The following is a 21,898-nucleotide window of genomic DNA, read 5'->3' on the forward strand; positions in this document are numbered from 1 at the left end:
AAGACGATCCTTCCCCCCAGGCATCTCTCAAGGAATTACACAGGTATGTGCAGGACAGCAAGCGATGCATAAATCTCCCCTCAGTTTCCATCAAGCTTAGACATTCACTTCACACAAGTCTGAAAACATACTTGGCTTTTCATTGTTTTTATTTAAAAGCCCACAGAACAACATAAATCCCTCCTTCCTTTTCCGGAGAAGCCAACAGGACTCGTTAAGCCTTCTGGTTCCCTCTGCTGCCATAAAAAGGTGCAGAGTTTCTGAATGCCATCAGCTGCTGTGCTGATGCAGAGGCCCTGCTGCAGTCACAGAAAAAAATAAGCATTCCAGTACCTCCCAACAGAGCCTCCTATGGGACCACACCAGCCTCCCAGCACTGAGGAGAGAGCCAGCAATGGCACTGAAGGTCACCTCCAAGCAGAAAGGCTCCCAAAGACCTCCTGTTTGGCTCTGGGTCTTTGGAAATGACTAGACTTCAGAAGTGACTGCCTATAGAAAGCACAGGGCTCAAAGGAGCAGCCTGTCTCTGCAAGGAAGATCAAAAAGTCAAGGCACATAAGCTTTTGCTTCTTACTCAGCTTCCAAGATATGGTCTTTGCAAGCTTTAAAGCCAGGTGTCTTGCTAACAGAGAGCTAAACAGCAATCAGAGCATCTCCTAAACAGGCACATCAGCCTCCCCAGACTCACGACTAGGAAAAGGGTGTACAAAGACCCCAACTACCCAATAGCTCTGCATGGTTTCCACCTGGCAGAACCCAGGGCTGAAGCAGGGCACTGAGCCAGGCCAGGCATGCCAGAAGACATGCCATTTCCATATGTGAAGGCAGTACCCACCCCTGCTTTACATCCATTCCAGGTTCTCAAGACACAGAGGAAAGAGCTCCCACAGTCTGGTAGCTGATGCTACACCAGAGAGGCACCAAACTGACTACAGCCATAAGTAGTTACAGCTGCACATCCCCTCTGGTGCTCTCCTGCACAAATAGTGAGGTGACAGCAAACCTCAACATCCCCAGACTAAAACACATGCACGAGTACAAGGTTGGTTTGTGCATGCTTAAGGGAGATGGTGCTTCCCAACACTACATTTATACATGTAAAACAGAGGCAAATTGTCAACTTATCCAGTACCCTGAGGCAGCAAGACTGTCTGAAACAACTCCCTGTTGGAGAATCGCTCTGGAGAAGGCACTGGGCAACATGAATGGGCTGTGGTGTATTTGCTAAATTGGGATAGCATTCCTTAAATTGCCCTCACAAATGGGTGGCATGTCAAAGCTGTGACATACCATGTGCTGGAGCCCACATCAGTCATTCATTTTGAGGTATTTCAAGTGTGTGTGTTGAAAGGACAGCTTCCATCAACAGCACCATTTCAAACACGATGGCTGGTATCACTGGAAATTGTGTATGAAGGGAAGCACTGTATCAAAGTTCAAATATAAGAGAAGTTTTTCCTCCAACAAGGAAAATTCCAGGAATAGAAACCACACTAAACCACGGTGATTAACAGAAGTATGGATGTGTCTTTTCTGGGTCAACTCTCAATAACTCGAGAGGATACCAGGTCACAGACTCATTTAGTAGGTTTTGTTTTATTTTTATTTTAACACAGCTATATTGACTTCAATGGGACTTTTCCATCCTTCAACCACTAGATCTGCCTGATAACATGTTTGACCTAAATGCAGCTAAAGTTGCTTTCTCACACAGTAGCAGTAAGCCTAAGGAAGATCATTGCAGCAAAACTTCATCACATATTAGGAAGCAGAAATTTAAGAAAGGTTTACAGCAAGACTTGAGGCCATGAAACTGAACTGTATTTTCATTACCAGATGCTGAGTTTTAGGCTTGAACCTGCAGCTTGGAGTCTACGAACTGGGTACGGCAAAAATCAGCCAGTATTTCCATACTTGTCTGTAATTTGAAGCCACTGAGACATATCTTGGGGTATAAATCACAGAGCTCTAAAAATAAAATAAATTATGAATTTGTACTCTTTGGAAGAAGTCTGGCACCAAACTCATATAGAAAATGTAAGCAAAAATAAGCCTGGCCTCTGGCCCAAGCATGTGAGAAGCTTCCCCCTCATTCCTGGGGAGGAAGCTCCACCACCACCATTAGCTGACTATGCCCATGGGGGCTTATGGCTACAGGTAGTCTACAACACACTAAACATCTGCCTGTACATAGCATCGTCACGTAATGAGGTAAATGTTTATTAACAGACAAGTGCTACCAGCAAAACTGTGGCAAATTCCCATGAAAGGGTGAGCTTCTCACGTAATTTAAGTGGTGAATCTTCTCAGTAAGTCCCAGTCCCAAGTTCACATCACATGGATACCTATGGCTGCTTCCCTATGCTAGATAAAGTGTCCCACTTTTCAAATGCACACTGTCACTTCTGTGAACTGAAGCATGACCTCCCCCTGGCACAGTCTTTTTAAAACAAAGCTGCTACATACATGCAAAAAAAGGAAGTAACCCACCAGCAGAAAACACTGTTTTGTACAAAAAAGCAATTATCCTCTGCAGCACAAAGATCAGATAAATACAGTTTTGAAAGTGTGTGGTTATGAAATTAAATATATCTTTTTTGACTCTTTTATAACAAATTAAAAGATCAAACTAAAGAGTTCTTTCATTTTGTAATAGGAAAATAAATCTTCTAACAGACAACCATCACTGAAAATCCCTTCATAAACATCCTGTTCAGTTTGAAACCAGGGGACAAAGGTGCATTATAAAGTGCTTCAAGGAATGCATTCCCTTCTATTTTGGATCCCCTTCCCTTCCCCCTCGATAATACACAACAAAGCAAGCAGGACACATCTGGGAGCCCACTGATACAAAACCAGTGAGTTTCAACTGCTGAAGACATCAGGAACCTGGGGGTGCCTACAAACCACCATGTTTGGAGCCCAAGCTGCAGTTCGTGTAGGTCTCTGTCTACTGTATGTGACACCAGGATGACTGTTCGGTAAGTTTACAAGAAATAGGAATGCAAACCCGTTTCCCAAAATCCTGTCAAAATTGGAAATTGCATTTCTTAGGGTTTTTTTTCAAGCAAATGAGATCTTCATGGCTGCACATGCCTGCTGGTCCTTTCATCCACATCAGCAACCTCCCATATCACATGCAGATTTCAACCAACTCTGGCCAAAGACTATATGGCCAGAAGGTTGGCCACTGGCACCCGTGCTCCTTCAAATATTATGGAAACAACAGATCTTGCATGGAGGGGAAGGCTGGCAGCAAGCTGAACCTCTGTCAGGCATTGGAAAAACAACAGAAGAGTATGCTGGATAATGGAATGATGCAAAGATGGCAAAAGTTTTTGTCAATCCAACCCAAGCACAAAGCCCTCTTTCATCCCTCCACTCCTCGGTTTTGGCCACAAAAACAAATAACAATTGAATAAAGCATGGAGTCTACTCTGCTGTCTCAGCAGCCCATCCAGCCTCATGGCTTGCCCTGCACTCCCCAGCACCTCCTCCCCACACCATGACTGGGTACCACATAAGGGGATACTAGCTGCCTTTCCTGGTGAGATCAAACCATTCCCAGAGGGTACAGTGCTCAGGGCAGCATGCCAGCCTCTCAGACAAACTACAAAGGCTTCAGCCCTGTTATTCACCGTTCCATGGGGAAAGACATCGGGACAAAGCCTTGAAGTCCACAGCCCCTCCATGGCACTTCCACCCCCCAGTCAGACCCCAGGTTATCGGAGAGTCACAAAACACAGGCCTGAGGAAGCAGAGCACCAGCCATGACAATGAACAGAGAAACACACTTCCATAATTTTCAGTTAACAAGGCCCATTTTTATTCTCCTGCAGATCATCCCAAGGGAATGGGGTAAGGCTGCCAGCCTCCCTGCAGGGAGGAGGAGGCTAAGCTGCAATGCACTGCAACCATTTTTAACAGAAATTGTTTGCAGCACTTAATTCCAAAAAAGCCACAATTAATTGTGCTACAGTATCAGCAAACACACTGGTTACACCATTAGAGCCCATTATTTTCCCTCCAAGACATTACGTTACTACATTATTGATGCAACAGTCCAGTGTAACGAAGCGGTGCTTTGCATCCTTCTTCCTACTGAACACCAAGTTCACGGCGCCGTAGCACTGATGCCAGATTTAGTGAGGGCTCTTTTTCCAGTAGGTCAAAAATTCCAGCCAACCTTACAAACAAACCCAGCTGCACAAAAAGTTAAACACCTGTCCTTAATCAAATGCAAATACACAAGTTTCTATTTGATACAACTCAAAATTACAGCTATTTCTAAATACTCTGCTTTGACAGTGAATATTTTTACCTCATCCGGACAGACTATTTTCAGAAAGGCATTTGAGAGAGATTAAGCCAGAATGCAGTAAATTAGCGAGACTCTTACGCAAATCCTAAACTTCTTTGAAGCTACAGGAGGGAAAAAAAGGCAGTTATATCTAGAGGGTCACTACTCCTAATGCTGAGAGCACATATGAAAGCAAGGGAAGAGAGATTTTCCCCTGTCAAAACTGCAGAAGCAAACCTAGAGAAGTTATCATGAAAGGAGCTCAGAACAGTAGATCAGTCAATCCTGTGGCTCTTACTCATTCACAGGACTACTGAAAGGAATAAAGTTTATTTGTGCGAGCAATACCGCAGGAAGGAGCCTCAGTTTGCAGTGCACCCAGTTAGCAGCAAAAGGTTCTGCAGTGCAGAGAAAGGCCAGGAACAACTGCCTCACCTTACAGGCTGGAAAGGCCATCCAAGCAAAGCCTGGGCTAAAACATGAAACAGTACTTCCTCTGCAACGATTGCTATAGGCAGAGTAGCAATATAACCTTTAGAAACAGTCTCCTTCATGTGCATAACCCCGACACATTGTTTCCCAGTGACTCCCTACAGTATCCAGCTCCACAATCCCCCTCCAGTACCTTGCAGAAGGAGAGGACTCTGAATTCAGGGTTATTTTAAATACACTCTCTTTCAGTCTTTCATCGTGGTTCTCTGCAATAAAATCAGCCCCCACTTTGCCACTCCATCTTTTGCATGGCGCAATCACAGCTTCCCCTGGGTGCCTTCTTTCTGGACCAAATAATGCCACTCCAGTTGGCTATCACTGCACTGAAATATTCCCCTTGGGCTCCCCAGCTTTCATTATCATTTCTGCTGTTTGCTCTATTCTTTCTCTTTCTGGAAATGAGGCTACTGAAACTGAGCTAATTACTCCAGGCTCAGAGGATGTTCTATTGGGGTGCTGAATTGTTCTCATTTTTCCTTACATCATGGCCAACATTCGTGTGTTTAAATATCGACAACTATTTCAGTGCATCAGTACAGTGCCAGCAGCACTGCAAACCTTCACAAGGAACAAGATCATAACCTGTACCCATGATGCTCCTCAAGCCACAGCTAAGTGGATAAGTAAATTAAGAAGTCCTCATTTTCCCAACCCCTCTTACCTTAAATGCTGTCCCTAAAATCGACATTTTCACAGGGGCTCACCCAACTCAGAGGTATGAATCCCAGCCCCAGTGTGCCCATAACACATTCTCACTCTAGCCAGAGATGCCTTGGCAGCAGTGTCATAGTATGTAACATGGATTGGACAAGCTGCCCATGGGCCTTGCAGCTCCTTTTCACTGTTCAGGTCTAACTCTACTCAACAACTAGCTCTGTAGATAGCTTTGCAGTTTGGGTGTGTTTGCACTGTTTGCATGAGAAGTAGCTATTAAGCAGGCAACGGCATTCCAGATGATTCCCAAGGAGTCCCAAAGAATAGCTCTAGGTTGGGCCAATCAGACCATCTGATCTCAAGGTGACAAAAGGGTGGCAGGGTCCAAAGGGAACCTTGCCATGGCTGCACCTAATTGTTTGGCATGAAAGAGAAGTCCCCTGTGATAGCAGTCAATGCCTGAGCATCCAGGATCAGCCCAAAACCTTAGAAAACACCTTGTGACTCACCAGCTCCTGCCTCACACCAACACAGCTGGTAATTAAAGGTGTCTCCATAGAACCTCACCACCCCTGATAAGATGGTGGTTTTCCACCCCTCTGATAACTGCCTGATCTCTCCACAACCTCAAGCTCTGTCTCCAGCCCTTCTCTCCCGGTGACATTCCTGGTCAGCAGAGAGGAGGTAGAGTTGGCAGACATCAGCATCCCCGTCTGCCCTGCTGGCTTGATGGCTCTCATCACCACAGGTCTCCTTATAAAACCTGCCAATTATCCCACACATAAGCAGTTTCTGTGTGCTGAAGAGAAGTGACAGCCCATATCCTTCATGAAAATCAATTAGACTGCACACTTAAGGGGGAATAAGCTTTGGCTAGGGTATTTGTCTCTTGTTGTATTTAATCTTGCTGTAGACACGTTCAGCCACCACAGTTTAACTGCTGATATATGTCAGACAGACAGCGTCACTGACTTACCTATCTTGGCTCCTAGCTTTCGGCTGCAAGAACATTGCTACGTAAGTTCAGCATCCTTTGCATTAGATAGGTGTTTATCTCATTCCTACATTTAAACCTGCATAATAGTTGAAATTACTCCTGCTCATCTTCCCATGGTTCACCAAACATGTTCTTTAAGATGGAAGGCAAGGTATTGTATGCATTCACACAGGCAGGAATTTTACAGTTGAAATAGTGTGCATGTTGCTGTTGTCTGCCCCTGCATTCAACTCAGCTTGCAGAACTGTTCCCACTATCCAATGGTTTTGATGCACAAGGCAATATTTTTGTGTGAGCACAGTGGCATAGCGAAGAAGTAGTTAAAAGTACAATAGCAGGTCCTAACTACTGAGGGGAAGCTTGTTTGGGGTTACCGGGTTTGGAGGGTTTTTTCCATGCTAAAGGAATTGCGTATTTTGAAACCCCTCCTCCTCACTGACAGCATGCCAGATAATTAAACTGAAGCTCTTATTTTTAAAATCTAATTTACTTTTGGAAACACACGCTGCTGGACTATTCTTAGGGTTTTCTTATGTGGGCCAGCGGAAATAGGCTAGCCAGTTAGCACAAGGGCTTACAGGCTGCGCTGAGCAGTCTTTAAGCTGAACACCATAGAACCACAGAATCCTATCATAGTTTGAGTTGGAAGAGACCTTCAAAGCTCATCCAGTCCAACTCCCTGCACTGAGCAGGGACATCTTCAACTAGATCAGGTTGCCCAGAACCACATCCAGGCTGGCCTCAAATGTCTCCAGGGATGGCACATCCACCACCTCTCTCTGGGCAACCTGCTCCAGTGTTTCACCACTCTCTTTGTAAAGATTTTTTCCCTTATAACCAGCCTGAATCTTCCCTCTTTTAGTTTAAAACCATCACAATGAATCAGTAGAACAATGAAAAAAACAACAGGAATAAGTATCTAATATTGATCTTCAGGTTTGAAAAAGCTGTTTTTTAGCAAAACTAAACCTGGGTCACAGAATCCCAAGGGTTGGAAGGGACCTCAAAAGATCATATAGTCCAACCTCCCTGCAAGAGCAGGGTAACCTAGAGTACATCACACAGGAACTTATCCAGGCGGGCCTTGAATATCTCCAACGTAGGAGACTCCACAACCCCCCTGAGCAACCTGTTCCAGTGCTCTGTCACCCTTACAGTAAAGTTCTTCCTGATGTTCACGTGGAACCTCCTATGCTCCAGTTTACACCCATTGCTCCTTGTCCTATCACTGGATATCACTGAAAAAAGCCTAGCTCCATCATCCTGACACACACCCTTTACATATTTGTAAACACTGATGAGGTCACCCCTCAGTCTCCTCCAAGCTAAAGAGACCCAGCTCCCTCAGCCTCTCCTCATAAGGGAGGTGTTCCACTCCCTTCATCATCTTTGTGGCTCTGTGCTGGACTCTTTCAAGCAATTCCCTGTCCTTCTTGAGCTGAGGGGCCCAGAACTGGATGCAATATTCCAGATGTGGCCTCACCAAGGCAGAGTTACCAAATGCAATATCTCATCCTGGCATTCGACAGACCACCCTCACCACCAAAATCAGTGGGAACATTGTCCAGCCAAGGACTACAACACCGCGTTTAGCAATGCCTTTGGAACAACTTGCATTGTACATCACATAAAATGTACACAAGAGAAATGAAATAACACCAGTAGCACAAAGGATTTTTTTCTGAAGTACTGAAGTTTGTGACCCTTATAAACATCAAGAGAAGTAACAGCATCAGAGGTACCTATATTTAGCCCCTAGAAGTTTTGTTCACTATACTGCAACCCAGAGCAAAATCATCTACCCACCCAAACTTAACAGTGAATGACTCAGTGCAACTAATTTTCTGTGATACACTGGCATGCAAAAAAGTGACTCTGTATTACAAAGAAATCCTCTTGGGATCCTCCACAAAAAAGCACCTCAAGGGGTACCCAAAATTGCTCCAGCCTCTGAAATCTCTCTGCTTTCTGCTGGCAGCACTTCCCACCACAGGGCTGGGAGGCCAGCATCAGTCCCCAGGCACCAGGCCTGCCTCCCCAGTGGCAGCTTGCTTGCCTTGTTACCAGACACATCCTCTGCTTTGATGCTTCACCTAGGGCAAAGGACCTGCACTCTGGGGACTGGATACAGCTCACCACCTCTATTTTTCCAAATCCCTGCCTGATAACATCCTGGAGAGAGGCTCACAAGACCTGCTCAGCAAGAGAAAGTTGACTTTCCCTCACTTTAGTTCTTTGTTCGCAGCCAAACACAATACATTAGCAAAGGCACAAGAGCCCAGCAGTGTTTATCCAAGAATACCATAGGGCCAGAGAAACTGTGAAACACTGCAGGATGCAAAGTTTCCTCCAGTTATTTAACTGCCTTGAAAATGCAAATGCATTCACCATACCCCGTGCTGCAACCCTGGCCCTGTTCACTTCCCCCACCTGGGAGCAATATTTCATAGCAGTGCAATTTAAAAGCAGGGTGTTTTTATTAATTTTAAAGCCTCAGACTCTTGCAGGTCCAGGTGCTACTCCACAGCACTCGAGGACAGAAATCCGGTCCTTGAAGAGGCCTCTTCTCTAATCTTCTTGGAGGTTCCTGTTTGCCTGCTCACTCACAAGTCATTCCTGAGACTTTTATGCCATGTGAAATCCATGTGTTGTTCACATGAGCAAGATCTATCCATGTAAGGGCTCTGGGAGCTGGCTGTGAATTTGCTGACCCAAAGGTATTACCTGTCCCTCCCAGCTCGGCTGTAACGCCTCCATGCACTCCTATCTCCTGGCGAGCATCCCACATCCCACACATCCTGCAGCACTAATCCCTCCATGCACTTTCGCTTTCAGCTGCCTTACGACACCAGGGGAAAGGAGCTTATACATGTTCTCCTGTGCTTCCACATAGCTTTTGAAAGATTCGAGTATCAACATCCATTACTGCCTTCAGCACAACAGCAGGAAGAGCCCAGTCCTCAAGCATCATGCCAGCAAAGTTCCCACCAAGCAGATGTTTGCTCACTGACAACAGACAACACACCGCCACACACCACACACCACCAGAATCTGCCCCAAAATTATCTTAACAAGTAGGATGCCATTGAACACAGTGCTTTTAAACGGTCTGGAACTGACTAGGGTGAACAAGTCCATCCTTCCTCCCTTACCCACCTCTGCCAGCTCAGTCCATCAGGGACACAATCACTTTTCCCAAAGCCTGTTGATAGGCGAGGTCTAATTTTCTTCCCTATTACCAATCCAGTATCATTTAAATCAAGTCAAAACCAATTTCTTTTCCTTAACAGTGATGAGCCAAGAAAATCCCTGTGGGAACCTGCAAGTGTCCCAAGCAGCTTCTCAGCCATCAAGTTGATCCATGTATTTACTGCAGGATGCCAACAGCCCCCATACAGTACCATACTCTAAAACCTCTTTGGTCGTACCCAGTAACAATTACATCACAAAAGGGTACTGCTTACTATGAACTGAGTGTAGGAATCAAGGAAGACAATAAAATACCATCAAGATGACAGGCACTGTTGGAATGGAGCCCAGGGAAATGGTCACGTCCCATAAGCCATGCTGTGCAACTTCCTCCTTACCCACAAACTGCAATGGTAAGGTTGTGTGATGATTCAAAAGCATCAGTGCAGTGTAGCAGCTTAAATTCATTAAAATAGCCAAGACAAGCCTCTGCAAGGTATAAGCATATGTGCCTGTGCCCCATCCATGCTGCTGAATGGATCCACACCAATGATAGCTCCTTTTTCTCAACTCCTCCCAGAAACTTACCCCTGACTCCTGCTATCAAAACAAGCCTACAGCTGCCTCCTTACTGACTCATTTCACCTGATCTGTGGTGTCCTCTCTCCTGTTACAGGGGAGAGATGTAGCTTTATGGCTGCCAGATTCCATCTCCTTACAGCCTACAAGATTGCTGTATTACCTTTTGGGAAATGGGAAGCTTACATACTGGCAGACAAATGCGGCCATGCTGAGCCCACTGATAGAAAGTCTTCGTTGTAGGAAATCTCTGAAAGCAAGGACAGATCGAGAGCTGCATTTGAGGCTTTGTGTGGCATATAGTCCTCTATAATGTCTGTGTGTTTTTTCAGGCTGCCCAATTGAACACCTCTGGCAAAGTAACCAGAGACCAAGCTGGCTGCACAAGCTCTGGGGGAATTCTGACTCCATCTGTATGTCTGTTAAAATCTTTAATACACTTATCAGGTACATAACAATTACAGATTTATACAGAGATGGTGCAGTAAATAGCTTTTGGTCAGAAGATTTAGGAGACAAAAGCATTGGAAAAGTCAGCCTACAACACCACGCAGCTGCTCACTTCTCTGCCCAGCAGCTGATGCTAATACTTGGTGTTAAAGGAGAGATCAGAACCAGTTCACTGTCCACAAGGCTCCAAACATCCACCTTGGCTCCTACGAGTGCACAGAAAGCCAAGCTGCTCAAGGACACAAACAGCAGCAGCACTGTGGCTCATCATCCTCGCAGGAAGAGAGCACATCCTGGTGATGAACATCCTCGTCCATGTCCTCCTTGCTTTTCTGTACAGCCTCTAACGGGCCAGCCACAGAGCTATTTTGGATGGAAGCTGCTAGTTCCAGGAAGCCATCTGAAAGGAGACCCTACTCTTTTTGCACTACACACTGGCCAAAGCAAATTATTACAGGCACTCACACACTCCAGAAATCAGCTATCTTTTGCTCTGGTGTCAACTAATCAAGTGTGGCTTTCTCCTTTCACACCTTCACTGGAGGCAAGGTAGGGGGAAGACCATAATGCTTTCCTCTGACTTCTGAGGGAGAGCTCAATGCCTGTTCAGGATACAGAAGAAAAGCTTCAAGCTCTTGATGTCCCCATGCTATGCACCAATGGGTATTTACTCTGGATGACATGGAAGATTTCTGACTGATAACCAACAGCTTGGTTCGATAAGCACTGCACAAATGCCAACACATTAATCACGGTGCCTTTTTCACTCAGAGTAACTCTGAGTAACTTCTGTGGTGAGACACTGGAATAGGATGCCCAAGGAAGTTGTGAATGCCCCATCTCTGGAAGTGTTCAAGGCCAGGCTGGACGGGGCTTGGCGCAGTCTGGTCTAGCAGAAGGTGTCCCTGCCCAAGACAGGGGGTTGGAACCAGATGACCTTAAGTTCCTTTCCAACCCAAACCATTTTTTGATTCCATGAGCAGCTACGGAAGATAGAGCATTTACAGAAGCATTAGGGAAAGACAGAAAGAACACTGTCCCTAACACTCATGTGCACCTTGTATCACCAGCTCACAAGAGGCATGAAAGACCACATGAGGCCTGTTAGCTTTCAGCCAGGAACCCACTATACTGCTAAAATCATGCTGTTATTCCCCTAACATGCTTCTTGTGTATATAAGCATATTTCCCAATCACTATTCCAAAGTGTCGCTTGCATCAGAAACTAAGTGATGTAGCTGCAGCCCTAAAACTCCTTAGAGTGGCTGTAACTGCTATTAAGGTACTTTCCAACATGACAAGGGGAGTAATCATAAAGCTGATGTATGCCAATATGATTATTATGGGTGTTGCTAGTATAGCCATTTCTGGGACTTTTTTTTAATGTTATAGTCATAACTGAATCAAACTACATGAACAAAAATGTCCAGAGGGAAACAAACCTTTGTGAGCTTGCCAGTCAAACCTCAGCCTCCTACTGGGTCTGTACTTCACAGTCGCACCATTGTAAGGTAATGGAGGTCTGCAATGAGCGGACACATGCTGAGCTCTCAGTCTGTCCTGCTCCTGCTAACTGAGTGTTAAAGCAGCCCATCCCGTTCCAGGAAAGGAGCACAATTTCTCCACTGCCATGCCAGGTCTCATCAGCATTGGTGGCCGCAAGCCACAATCAGGCACAACCTCCTGCCCTCTGGGCCAGCAACTCTCCCTCCCATCCAGAGAGGGGACAAATTCACAACTGTCCCTCAGAGATGCTGCAGAAGTTTGCTTGGGGGATTGTCAGGTAAGAGAACAGAGCAAAGATACGCATCATTTATTGTACTGCTACTTGTGTTAACCTCTCAGCAACGGACTCAAGTGCCCAGGAACACATGGGGAGAAACATAATGACAGAGACCTCTAAGTATAACATACGAGCATATATAAGAAACTTCGAACTGTATTTCAGGGTTTTTTTTACTCTGAAAACATAAGGGGGAGAAGGGAATGTTCTTGAAACCACAGTTAAAACAAGCCCAAGAAAAAGGCAAGGAATTATATTTTGTGCCCAAATACTCCTCTATCATCCTAGCTGAATAAGTTTTAGATTGATTTTTATGTTGCCCGAACACGTGTAATAGCATCTTGAATGGTTTGATTACAATAGAAGGCACAGAAGTAACAAACAGATAACAGTATGCTTATGAGTAAAAGAGGATATGGTCTCTATACACGCACATGTATGCATACATATGTATCAGAACTTAAAAGCATCAACTGATTTGGTTAAGCTGTGCTAATACACTGGTCTTGCTCATTTGCTTGGAGTCCCTTTAGTTTGTGAGCTTTAGGACAAGAGGCTGAGGTTAAACTGAGGTTAGCAGACATGTGTCAGCCAAGCCTGACCTAATCCTGGGTTTCTTCCTAGTCTTTGTGTCTTCCCCTCTAAATAATATTAAAAATAGGAAGAAACCACAGGGCTGCAGTTGGGTTACAAATAACTATTCTTAGTAGCTGCACACAAACACACAAGGCAGACCTATGCACACTGACTGCTCCTCCAAAACCTCATCCCTGGCTCCATGGATATCCTGCTCACAGCCTCTGCCCTTCCCACCACCAGTCCTGCCACATAAGATAAGGAGACCCCTAAGACTGAAAAGGGAACATGTTCCCAAAGTTCGATATTAACCTAAGTGTTGTCTAATACCATTCCTCTACCTGGTATAAGAGAACCTTTGTAATACAGCATAGGTGACTTTCAGCTGCTTGGACCTGCCATCCAAGCATCCCCTGTGAAAACTAAATACATGGGCTTATTTCTACAGTTCACGGTAGATCCAAGACCTAGGGAAACTTCTCAGTCATCTCAAAGCAGCTCTCAGATCAGGCCTGAAAGTACGGGTGTGATGAGCAATAAGAAAACAGAAATAATATAGCTTAAACCACAGAGGTGCCAGCTTTTACTGCCTTTCATTGAGTACACAATATTTTGCTCCCACTATTTCAAGGGAAATAACACCCCATGCGACTGTTAGGAGATGTAAAACATGTACTGCGCGGTTCAGATGAAGCTCATAATTGAAACATTTGAGCACCAATGAACTCCCAAATGTAAAATTTTTAATTTTCATTCAACCAGGACATTAAAATTTGGGGTGGGGAGAAGGAAAAGGGGGAAATTACGACCTTGGAGTGCTTTTAAGCTCTGTTCTTTCTGATACAGCAACTGGGGTAAGCTCAGACAAGATGCCAGCAGCTGCTGGCATACTCCAGCATCTTGCTCCGGATGCCACTGCTTGCCTCTCCTTTGTCATCCCTACCCCAGTCCCACATAAGAGGTTATCAAAAGGCTTATCAAGGAGATGTGGTCCGCTGCCTGCAGCACGCAAAGGAAGGAGTGCCACCACTTTTATCCACATGCCTTCACCCTGCATGAGGAATGAACAGGTATCTGTCAGAGAATGGGGCTCCCATCAAGGCCGCTGTCTAAATTTGGGCCAGACACACCCCAGACGAGCCCAACAGGCTGAAGAACCCGCTAAAAGAACCAGTTCAGACTTTGTCTGAAGGCATGTGACCATCATTTATAGGAAGGAGAAGGTTATCTTGTAATGCTGATCTTACTCAGCAGCTTCCAAGATGACTGGGTATGACACCAGGCTAAAAACCTCAGCTAAAACCACTAAATGCTCTGCACTGCCCACAGGGAAGCCCTGAAAAGCTGGTTTGTGTCTTGCAGATCCTCAGAACATCTTCCCCAACACTCGTGTTCATAAACTGTCTTAAAGCAATCACAGACTATATCATGCACAAACTCATACTCCTCACATACCTGCATCCCATATTCTTTGCAGGTTACCTGTTTCACTGCCTGAACAGAATTTATGGTATTGAATTTAGCCCAGAAAACTTTGGAAGTGTTGACATTTGCTTGCCAGAAAGATTGCACTTCTTCCCCCCAAAAAACTGCCTGCAGATGAGAAATAGCTAGGTAGATGCTTTTGCACAGCTTTCTTTTTCCCCCTTCACTTAAATTATATTGGCCATGAGAGTTCCAAAAAGGACCCTGCCACCACTTCTCATCCATGTCGGATGGACCAAATCCACTGATTTCAGTTCCCATGTCCATGTGCCACCCAGCTGGAGAATGGCACCCTGATTTATTGACCCTCCAGAGTACAAGCCTTGTCTCTTCTCCTGTAGCAGTGCAGAGAAATGCAAGAAGTCTGCCACCTATTAAGTTGCTTTATCATGGTGTTTCAAGTTCGGTGCAGAGAGGAAGGATGAACTTGTGGTTATGCTACTGTACAGAGATGTAGCTTCCAGCAGTCCTAGCCTCCTACCACAGATTGCCCAAATAGTTTCAAGCAGGTCAAATAATCTCTCCCATCAGAATTCCCCATCTTTTAAGTGCCTGAGAAGGAAACCAACCATGGAGTACTCAGACATCAAAATGGTGAGGACTGTATAAACAGATACATATCTCACTGGTGAAGAAACAGGCTAATGTGTTTAATGGTTTATAATGGCTGTTTTAGTTGCCATTAAAGTACTTCAGAGCATGCAACGCGTCCTTGGATTAAATCTAAATAAATGTAAACAGCAATAAAAATGGCTTTTATAACAAGAAGCCCTGACTCGTTTGCACCTGTAACTCTATATGTAACAGGATGCCAAACTACATATTGCAAGATGGTAAAAAAGCAAAACAATATTACAGTCATCTGTACAGAAAGCATAATGACACAGGGAGAGAGGCAAAACAAAATGGACAACTTGCTAGGGTCTGATTGGAATATCTGAGAAAATGCCATTTGCTTGAGTCAGGACTGAGCTACCAAAGAGATCTGTGCCAGGTAAAGCTACAACAAAATGGAGATGAAAACTCTGAATCCTGTCCCTGGAAGGAAGGTTCATGAGGGTCAGGATGAAGTTCATTTAAACCCACTGAGCTGATACAGGGGGAGTTAGAGCCGCAAAACAAAATGAAAGGCTCAGTAGGAAGGAGCCTGCACAGGCAGTGCTGCAATGTCAGAAACGCAACACAGTGCCATCTGAAATCTACAGGCACAGTACCAAGGCTCCTGGTACACAGACCAGGAGAAAACAGCAGGGCACTCCTGGGGAAGGCTTCATCCTGCAACACCAGGGTCAAGCACAGCATCCTGCAACCCATGTACCTGCCAGGAGGTGTACTGGGAGAGAGGAGGCTCAGGAGCCTCTAGGGAGGACATCCTCGGCTGGAGTAGAACCACCAGAGGAATGTAACGGAGCCGAATCGATTCACACCGGGGAGGAGGATTTGTCCCTTTCTTTTGCTCTCACTTGGCATTTTCCTTTGGGTCTCATGGGAGAGAAGGTGTCTTAACACAATAGATAATTAGCTGTAATGCATCCTCTGTGGCTGTAAAAACTTAACAGGGCTTATCTGTAGACCTGATCTAGGCTTCCAGTTATCCTTGTTCTCCCAGTTCCTACCCCTCTACCACCAGTCAACATTTGCATCTCAGCTTGACAGGTATTTTGTATTCAAGATTAATAAAAGTGTTTGCATGTGCCTGTGCATGCTTAGGAGACGGTAGCAGGAAAACACCTGATTGCAGCTCCAACTCTCCTAGATGCAGCTCATTCCATCTTCCTTTCCCTGGCAAACAGGGAGCTGAAATAAGGAGCGTCAACTTTGGTTGTTCTGCTGAACGATAACTGAAAAATATCGAGCTCTTTGTTTAAAAAAGAAAAGAAAAAATCCCCAGGATACTGATGCATCACCGTGTTGCATCTGTGTCAAGCTCTGGGTAAACAAGCAGCAACATGAATGAAATCTGTCCAGAAAGACTGCATTTCAGCGCCAACCACGCAATCTCTGGCCAAACCACTGCATATGTAACAAAGTTTGATCTCGCTTGCGAACGCTCAGCTGCGCTTCTGCCATTTCCTGTGGAAAACTGAAGCTCCGAACGACGTCTATCACTCGGCCCTCGCCGCACCCCTGCCAGCAGCTCCTAAACACTGACACACACAGAGACCCGCAGGCAGTCCCGGCAGGGCCAGACGGGAATGCTCGGCAGCCCCTTCCCCGAGCTCCGTTGGGCACCACCGGGAAGGGGCAAACCCACCCCGCCGTCCCCCCGGCCACCCCGTCCCCGGCGGCAGGTGTCTCTCCCGCCCCGCGCCCGTAGGGACGGACAGACGGACGCCCGCCGAGGGATGTGGGGTCCGCCCGGTCCCGCCCCGGCGCAACAGGTGGTGGCTCCCGGTCTTGCCCCGCGGCAGCACTCACCGCTGGCGTTCTTGCCGCAGATGAGGTGCTGGTAGGGCTGCAGCAAGCCCCAGAGCTCGGGGTCGTTGTTGACCGTCTGCTCCAGCGCCTCCAGGGTGAACCGAGGCGCCTCGCCGCCCTCCTTCTCCTTCTCGGCTGGGGTGGCGGCGGCGGCCGGGGGACGGCCGGGCGGCGGGAGCGGGGCGGCAGGGCCGGCCAGCACCCTTGCGTGGATGTCGCGGAAGAGGCTCTCGGTGCCGGCGGTGAGGTAGATGGCGGCGTGCTCGTGGATGCGCAGGGCCACGCGGCTGTCCACCATCCACCGGTAGAACTTGCCCACGGAGAAGGCCAGACCGCACCTCGCCGACTTGCCGCGGCTGAAGCGGTCGCCGCCGCTGCTGCTCATATTGTAGAGGGAGAGGGCGCCCAGGGCGGCCGATGTGCAGCGGGCCGCCAGCGTCCAGCCCAGGACGATCTCCATGGCGCTCCGCACCTCGTGCTTGGTGCACTTGGCGAAGCGGAGGCTCAGGCGCTGCGCCTCCCGGGCGATGCGCACCAGCGCCCGGCTCACCAGCGTCGAGAGTCGCGCCGCCGCATCCCGGCTCCCGGGGCTGGCGGCGGCGGCAGGCGCCCGCGGCTCCCGGCGCGACGGGGGCAGCAGCAGCGCCTCCACCTCCTCCAGGCTCCAGGGGACCTCCTCAAGGTCGGGCAGGAGCCGGGAGCACTGCTGCCCCGCGCAGTCCAGCACCTCGGAGTCTTCCGCTAGGACGGTGTTGACGGTGTCGAAGCTGTTGTGCCGACTGTGCATGGAGTCAGTTAGGTGCGGCCAGCAGCTTCCTCCATAGGGGTACGCGGGGTGCGAATCCGAGCAGCACAGCGACAAGTTGGAGGAGCGCACCGAGTCCGCCGCGCCACCATACCCGGAGTCCAGCGTCAGGTCTTCCAGCGTCCTCACCGCCGTCTTACCTCTCCGGGCCATCACTGCACTTCATGCTGCACCCGCGGGACCCGGGCGGGGAGCGGCTCACAGGAAAGGCGGAATAGGGGAGGAGAACAGTGAGACCCGCCGGCCGCTTCGCTTCACCCCGCCGGCCAGAGGCTGCTGCTACTGCCGCTCCGCCAGACTCCAGGCAAGCGGTGGTGCTGCCCACGGCCCTACTCCCGGATCCGACTCCGACTCCTGCACTGCGCCGCGCCGCCGGCCCGACACCGCACCGCAGCGCAGCGCCGGCCAGGCGGTGCGGGGAGGGCGGGGCCATGCAAAGCACCTCCGTCTCTCAGCCAATGGCGCGGTGCGGGGGGCGGAGACATGCAAAGCACCGAGCCTGGCGGCCAATGGGGCGGTGCCCTGCGCCTGACCGAACCTCCCCTCAGCTCCGCGGGTCGCGGAGCCGCTCCTCGCAGCACCGCGCAGCGAGGGGCGCGGCCTTGCCCCACCCGCTGTCCCCGGCTTGTCCCGGTGACCCCGCCCGGGCCGCAGCCTGCGCGCAGGCAGGACCCCGCGGTCCAGTTCCCCTCCGGAGGCGCGGGTTTTGCGCGCCCCGAAGATGAAGACCACATCAGTCCGGTGCTGGCCCACCCCGGTGCGTGGCGATGCGCGGGGCGGAGTGCGGCCAACCGCGTTCTCTGTGCCTCCCGGCTCCGCACGTTTCTATTACATCCACCACAGCCGCTGCTCAGGCGCGTAAACCGGCGTCCCGCTCCAGCCCTCCCTCATTTTTGACAGCAGCAGTTTCCTGATGTTGCTATAAACAGAAGAAAGGGAGCACAGGCACACACACAAATAGCAAGAGGCTGTCGAGATGTTTTGAAACTGAGCAGAAACTGCCACATAAGAATACCAGGCATCAGTGGAGTCAGGAAGAGCAATTTCCAAATAATTAAAACAAGTACAACAAAGCCCTTAAGTTGTTCTTGAAATTAACCCCACAAGTATCACAAAAGCTTCGGCAAGTAAGATTTGTACTGGGCTTAGGGCACATTTCTTATGCCCATTAAATTTTTTTTGTGCAATATGCAGACAATTTATCCCCAACTAACATATTTTAATCTTACAGTGCTAGGCTTTAGCAATATTAGGAGTTGTCTGCCTAATATCCCAGGAGACAGACTGAGAATGTATATGCTTGTGCATTCTGTTTTTGAAGAAATGTTTTATCCTTTTAAGTGTAAAATACCATCGAAATTCTATCCCTTTAAGGATAAAAGCCTAGAACACACATTACTCTATCATGCCAACAGAGGCGGCCAAAATTCTTGAGCAGACAAGGCAAGTCACGTAAGAGATTTCCCCATCCAAACAAGCAAAGCCTGGCGATCCTTCAACAGCAACTTCCTACAGGAAGGGCACTAACACAATCACAGGTAAGTTCATTTGTCAGACAGGTTGGGGAGAATTATGACACCATCGAAAACACTGAGATGGGGTTACCTTCCAAATTAAGTCAAGTGCTGTCAGAAACTGGTTTCTCAGCACAGCCTTGATTCTTCCACAGAGCACACCACGCACTCAATAGGTTTCCACAGAAATCCTCAAACCACCACATCCTGATAAAACCCAGCAGAGCTGAGGACAAGAGCAACCTGAACGAGAGCCACTGTCATGCTGCGAGTGAGAAGTTAAGGTCCACGCTACCGGCAGCAGCTAGGCTTTGGGGGAGGATCATGAAAACAGAGAGCATGACCTGAGAGCAAAATCGGATGGACTTTGTGGCCACTCAGCTGTACGGCTCGCAGTAGAGCCCTCTGCTGTCTTCAGTGCTTCAGTGCAGTGGCTGTTCATAGAATTACAGAATAGTTAGGGTTGGAAAGGACCTTAAGTTCATCTAGCTCCAACCCCCCTGCCATGGGCAGAGACACCTCACACTAAACCCTGTCACCCAAGGCTGTCCAGCCTGGCCTTGAACACCGCCAGGGATGGAGCATTCACAACCTCCTTCAAAATCCACGTTTGCATTTGTTAGGAGAAGGCAGTCACCACTGTGACCAAACCCCTCACTCTTCATTTGCCTGACTCTGTCCCTGTGCTTTCCCCAAGTGCCACAGCGGCTCACACTGAGCACACATGGCAGCACGTCAAACTAAGGGAAAGTCCATGTTTGGGAGGTTTTCTGACAAATGGTTTGTTGGGCTTCACCGAGGCACAAGGAGGGTGTCCAGGGAAGATGGAACAAATGATCTGGGTGGTTTGCTCACCAGCTTTTGTAAAATATGGTGGTTCAGAGGTCAATACCAGCCTTAGGTGTTGTATCATTTTTAGGTCACAGCATTAACCATGCATTGAGATGAACAGGATAAGTGAGAAGTGGACAGTTGTCTCAGGCTGTGTGCAGACTCAGGCATTCGTGTTGCCAGCTCAGAGCCAGTTTGCAGTTGAAAAGAGGTTGGAGGGTTTTTTGGTTTAATTTGAAAAGCAAAATACTGAAGACATTACTGGAGATTTTGTAGTCACAGTGAGATGTACGACTCACATTAATTTGATTCCTGGTCACGCTACCAGTTCAGAGGATGTTGCCACACTTGGGCACACCAAAGGCATGTCAGCAGCTGGTTTAGACCTTTGAAAGTGGCAACGAGAGCTTCTGACTCATTTAGTCGAAAGATTAATGACCTTCTCATTGAAAGGGCTTAAAGTTCAAATCACTGCAGAGGGCCGTTCTAGATCTCCAGAGATCTTTTGGTGGCTAAAGGATCTCACCTGCCTGGGAGCAGATACACCGGCTGCTGCATCCCGAAGCAAGCTTCTGAAGGACATCTTAAAGTGCTCCTGAGACAGGTGACTTCCTTCTTGAAACCACTCTGGGAAAAGACAGGATCAAACAGTTTGAAGGGAAAAGCACACCATTGGAATATGTGCTGTGAGCTCTGGAGACAGTCCTCAGCTTTAATCCAGAAAGGGTACCACACCTCTCCTGCCCTGGGCCGAAAGGCAGGTGTCTGCAGCTGTACCCCCACCCTGCAAGCCTTACAGTTGGGGTAATTTGCTTATTAGACAGAAACATCCTCTTCAGAAAACAAAGTCCCTTTATATGCCAAAGGCTGGGGGGCAAACAATTTTCAGCTTGTTGGAGACATGGACATCAATTATCCTTACAGAAAATTCAGACAGGGACTGAGTAAGTACCATTCCAGGACGATAAGTGCCAGCAAAAACTCTGACAGAGGGAAACTGAACCACATTTTAAAAGGTGCTCAGGGAAAACTTCAGTGAATGGGAATTTGACAATTGTATCAGGAGAGAAGTAAGTGCCACGATGCTTGCCTTCCCCACCCAGTCAGCTGCCTGCAAGTGGCATTTTCTTGCTGTAGGGAAAAGCATGACAGCAAACAGGCTGCTGGACAGAACAAGAATGTACCTAGGATAGGGCTGCTACATATTTTTATATTCAGAATGCAGTGCACTGCAGTACAGCTTGGATCAAAAGCAACATTCACAGGATCTCCCCGTGCTATCTCTGACTGCTAGGAACAAGTGGCAAGCCTTAGGAAAACCATGTTTATATTGCTTGGGAAGTCAGAGTGCTAAAGTTTCTAATCACAGGAGGTTAATTTACAAAGCAAGGCTGTAATCCTGTACCTGTAAAGCAGGTGTGAAATGCACATCCCTGTTGGAGCAGCCTTTGGGGCTGCTGCGAATAAAGCATCCATCAAAGAAGGAACCAAGCACTGGCATCAGGTAGCACTGTCCCTGCAGGGCTACTGGGTGACTGCTGCCAACTGTTCAGACAAGCAGGCTCAGGGGTTGACTCTGGTGTTGCTCCCTAAGCACACACATCATGGAAAGGAGTGGGGATGAGTGACGCAATGAGGCCACCAGCTCGCTAGCTGGAAGGGAGGCACTGGTGGTGCCTCCCGTGTGAGTGGGAAGGAAGGACACATGGAGGCTGAGTGTCACACAACCCACTTTTTCCCATCCGAATCAGCTCCGTCCTGCTGATTTCAGCAACCAGCTACATTAGGAGCCCTGGCAAGGGCTCAGCAGGAGCTATTGCCCCAC

General features: G+C 47.9%; 1 protein-coding gene across 2 annotated transcripts in view; it reads right to left on the reverse strand.

Moving 5' to 3' along the window:
• ABTB3 (ankyrin repeat and BTB domain containing 3) overlaps window positions 1-18,100 on the reverse strand; it is a 173,777-nt gene extending 155,677 nt beyond the window's left edge. Inside the window, exon 1 of one of the 2 annotated variants that reach the window (XM_034062953.1) lies at window positions 16,924-18,100. In XM_034062953.1, coding sequence (XP_033918844.1) covers window positions 16,924-17,881 — 958 coding nt within the window. In that variant the 5' untranslated portion in view covers window positions 17,882-18,100. Of the gene's footprint in view, window positions 1-15,823; window positions 16,697-16,923 lie in introns of those variants that run through there. The other variant, XM_031050035.2, reaches the window with a different exon arrangement.
• Between the last annotated feature and the right edge of the window lie 3,798 nt (window positions 18,101-21,898).

This window comes from Melopsittacus undulatus, chromosome 5 (genome assembly GCF_012275295.1).
Source record: "Melopsittacus undulatus isolate bMelUnd1 chromosome 5, bMelUnd1.mat.Z, whole genome shotgun sequence".
Lineage (NCBI taxonomy): Eukaryota > Metazoa > Chordata > Aves > Psittaciformes > Psittaculidae > Melopsittacus > Melopsittacus undulatus.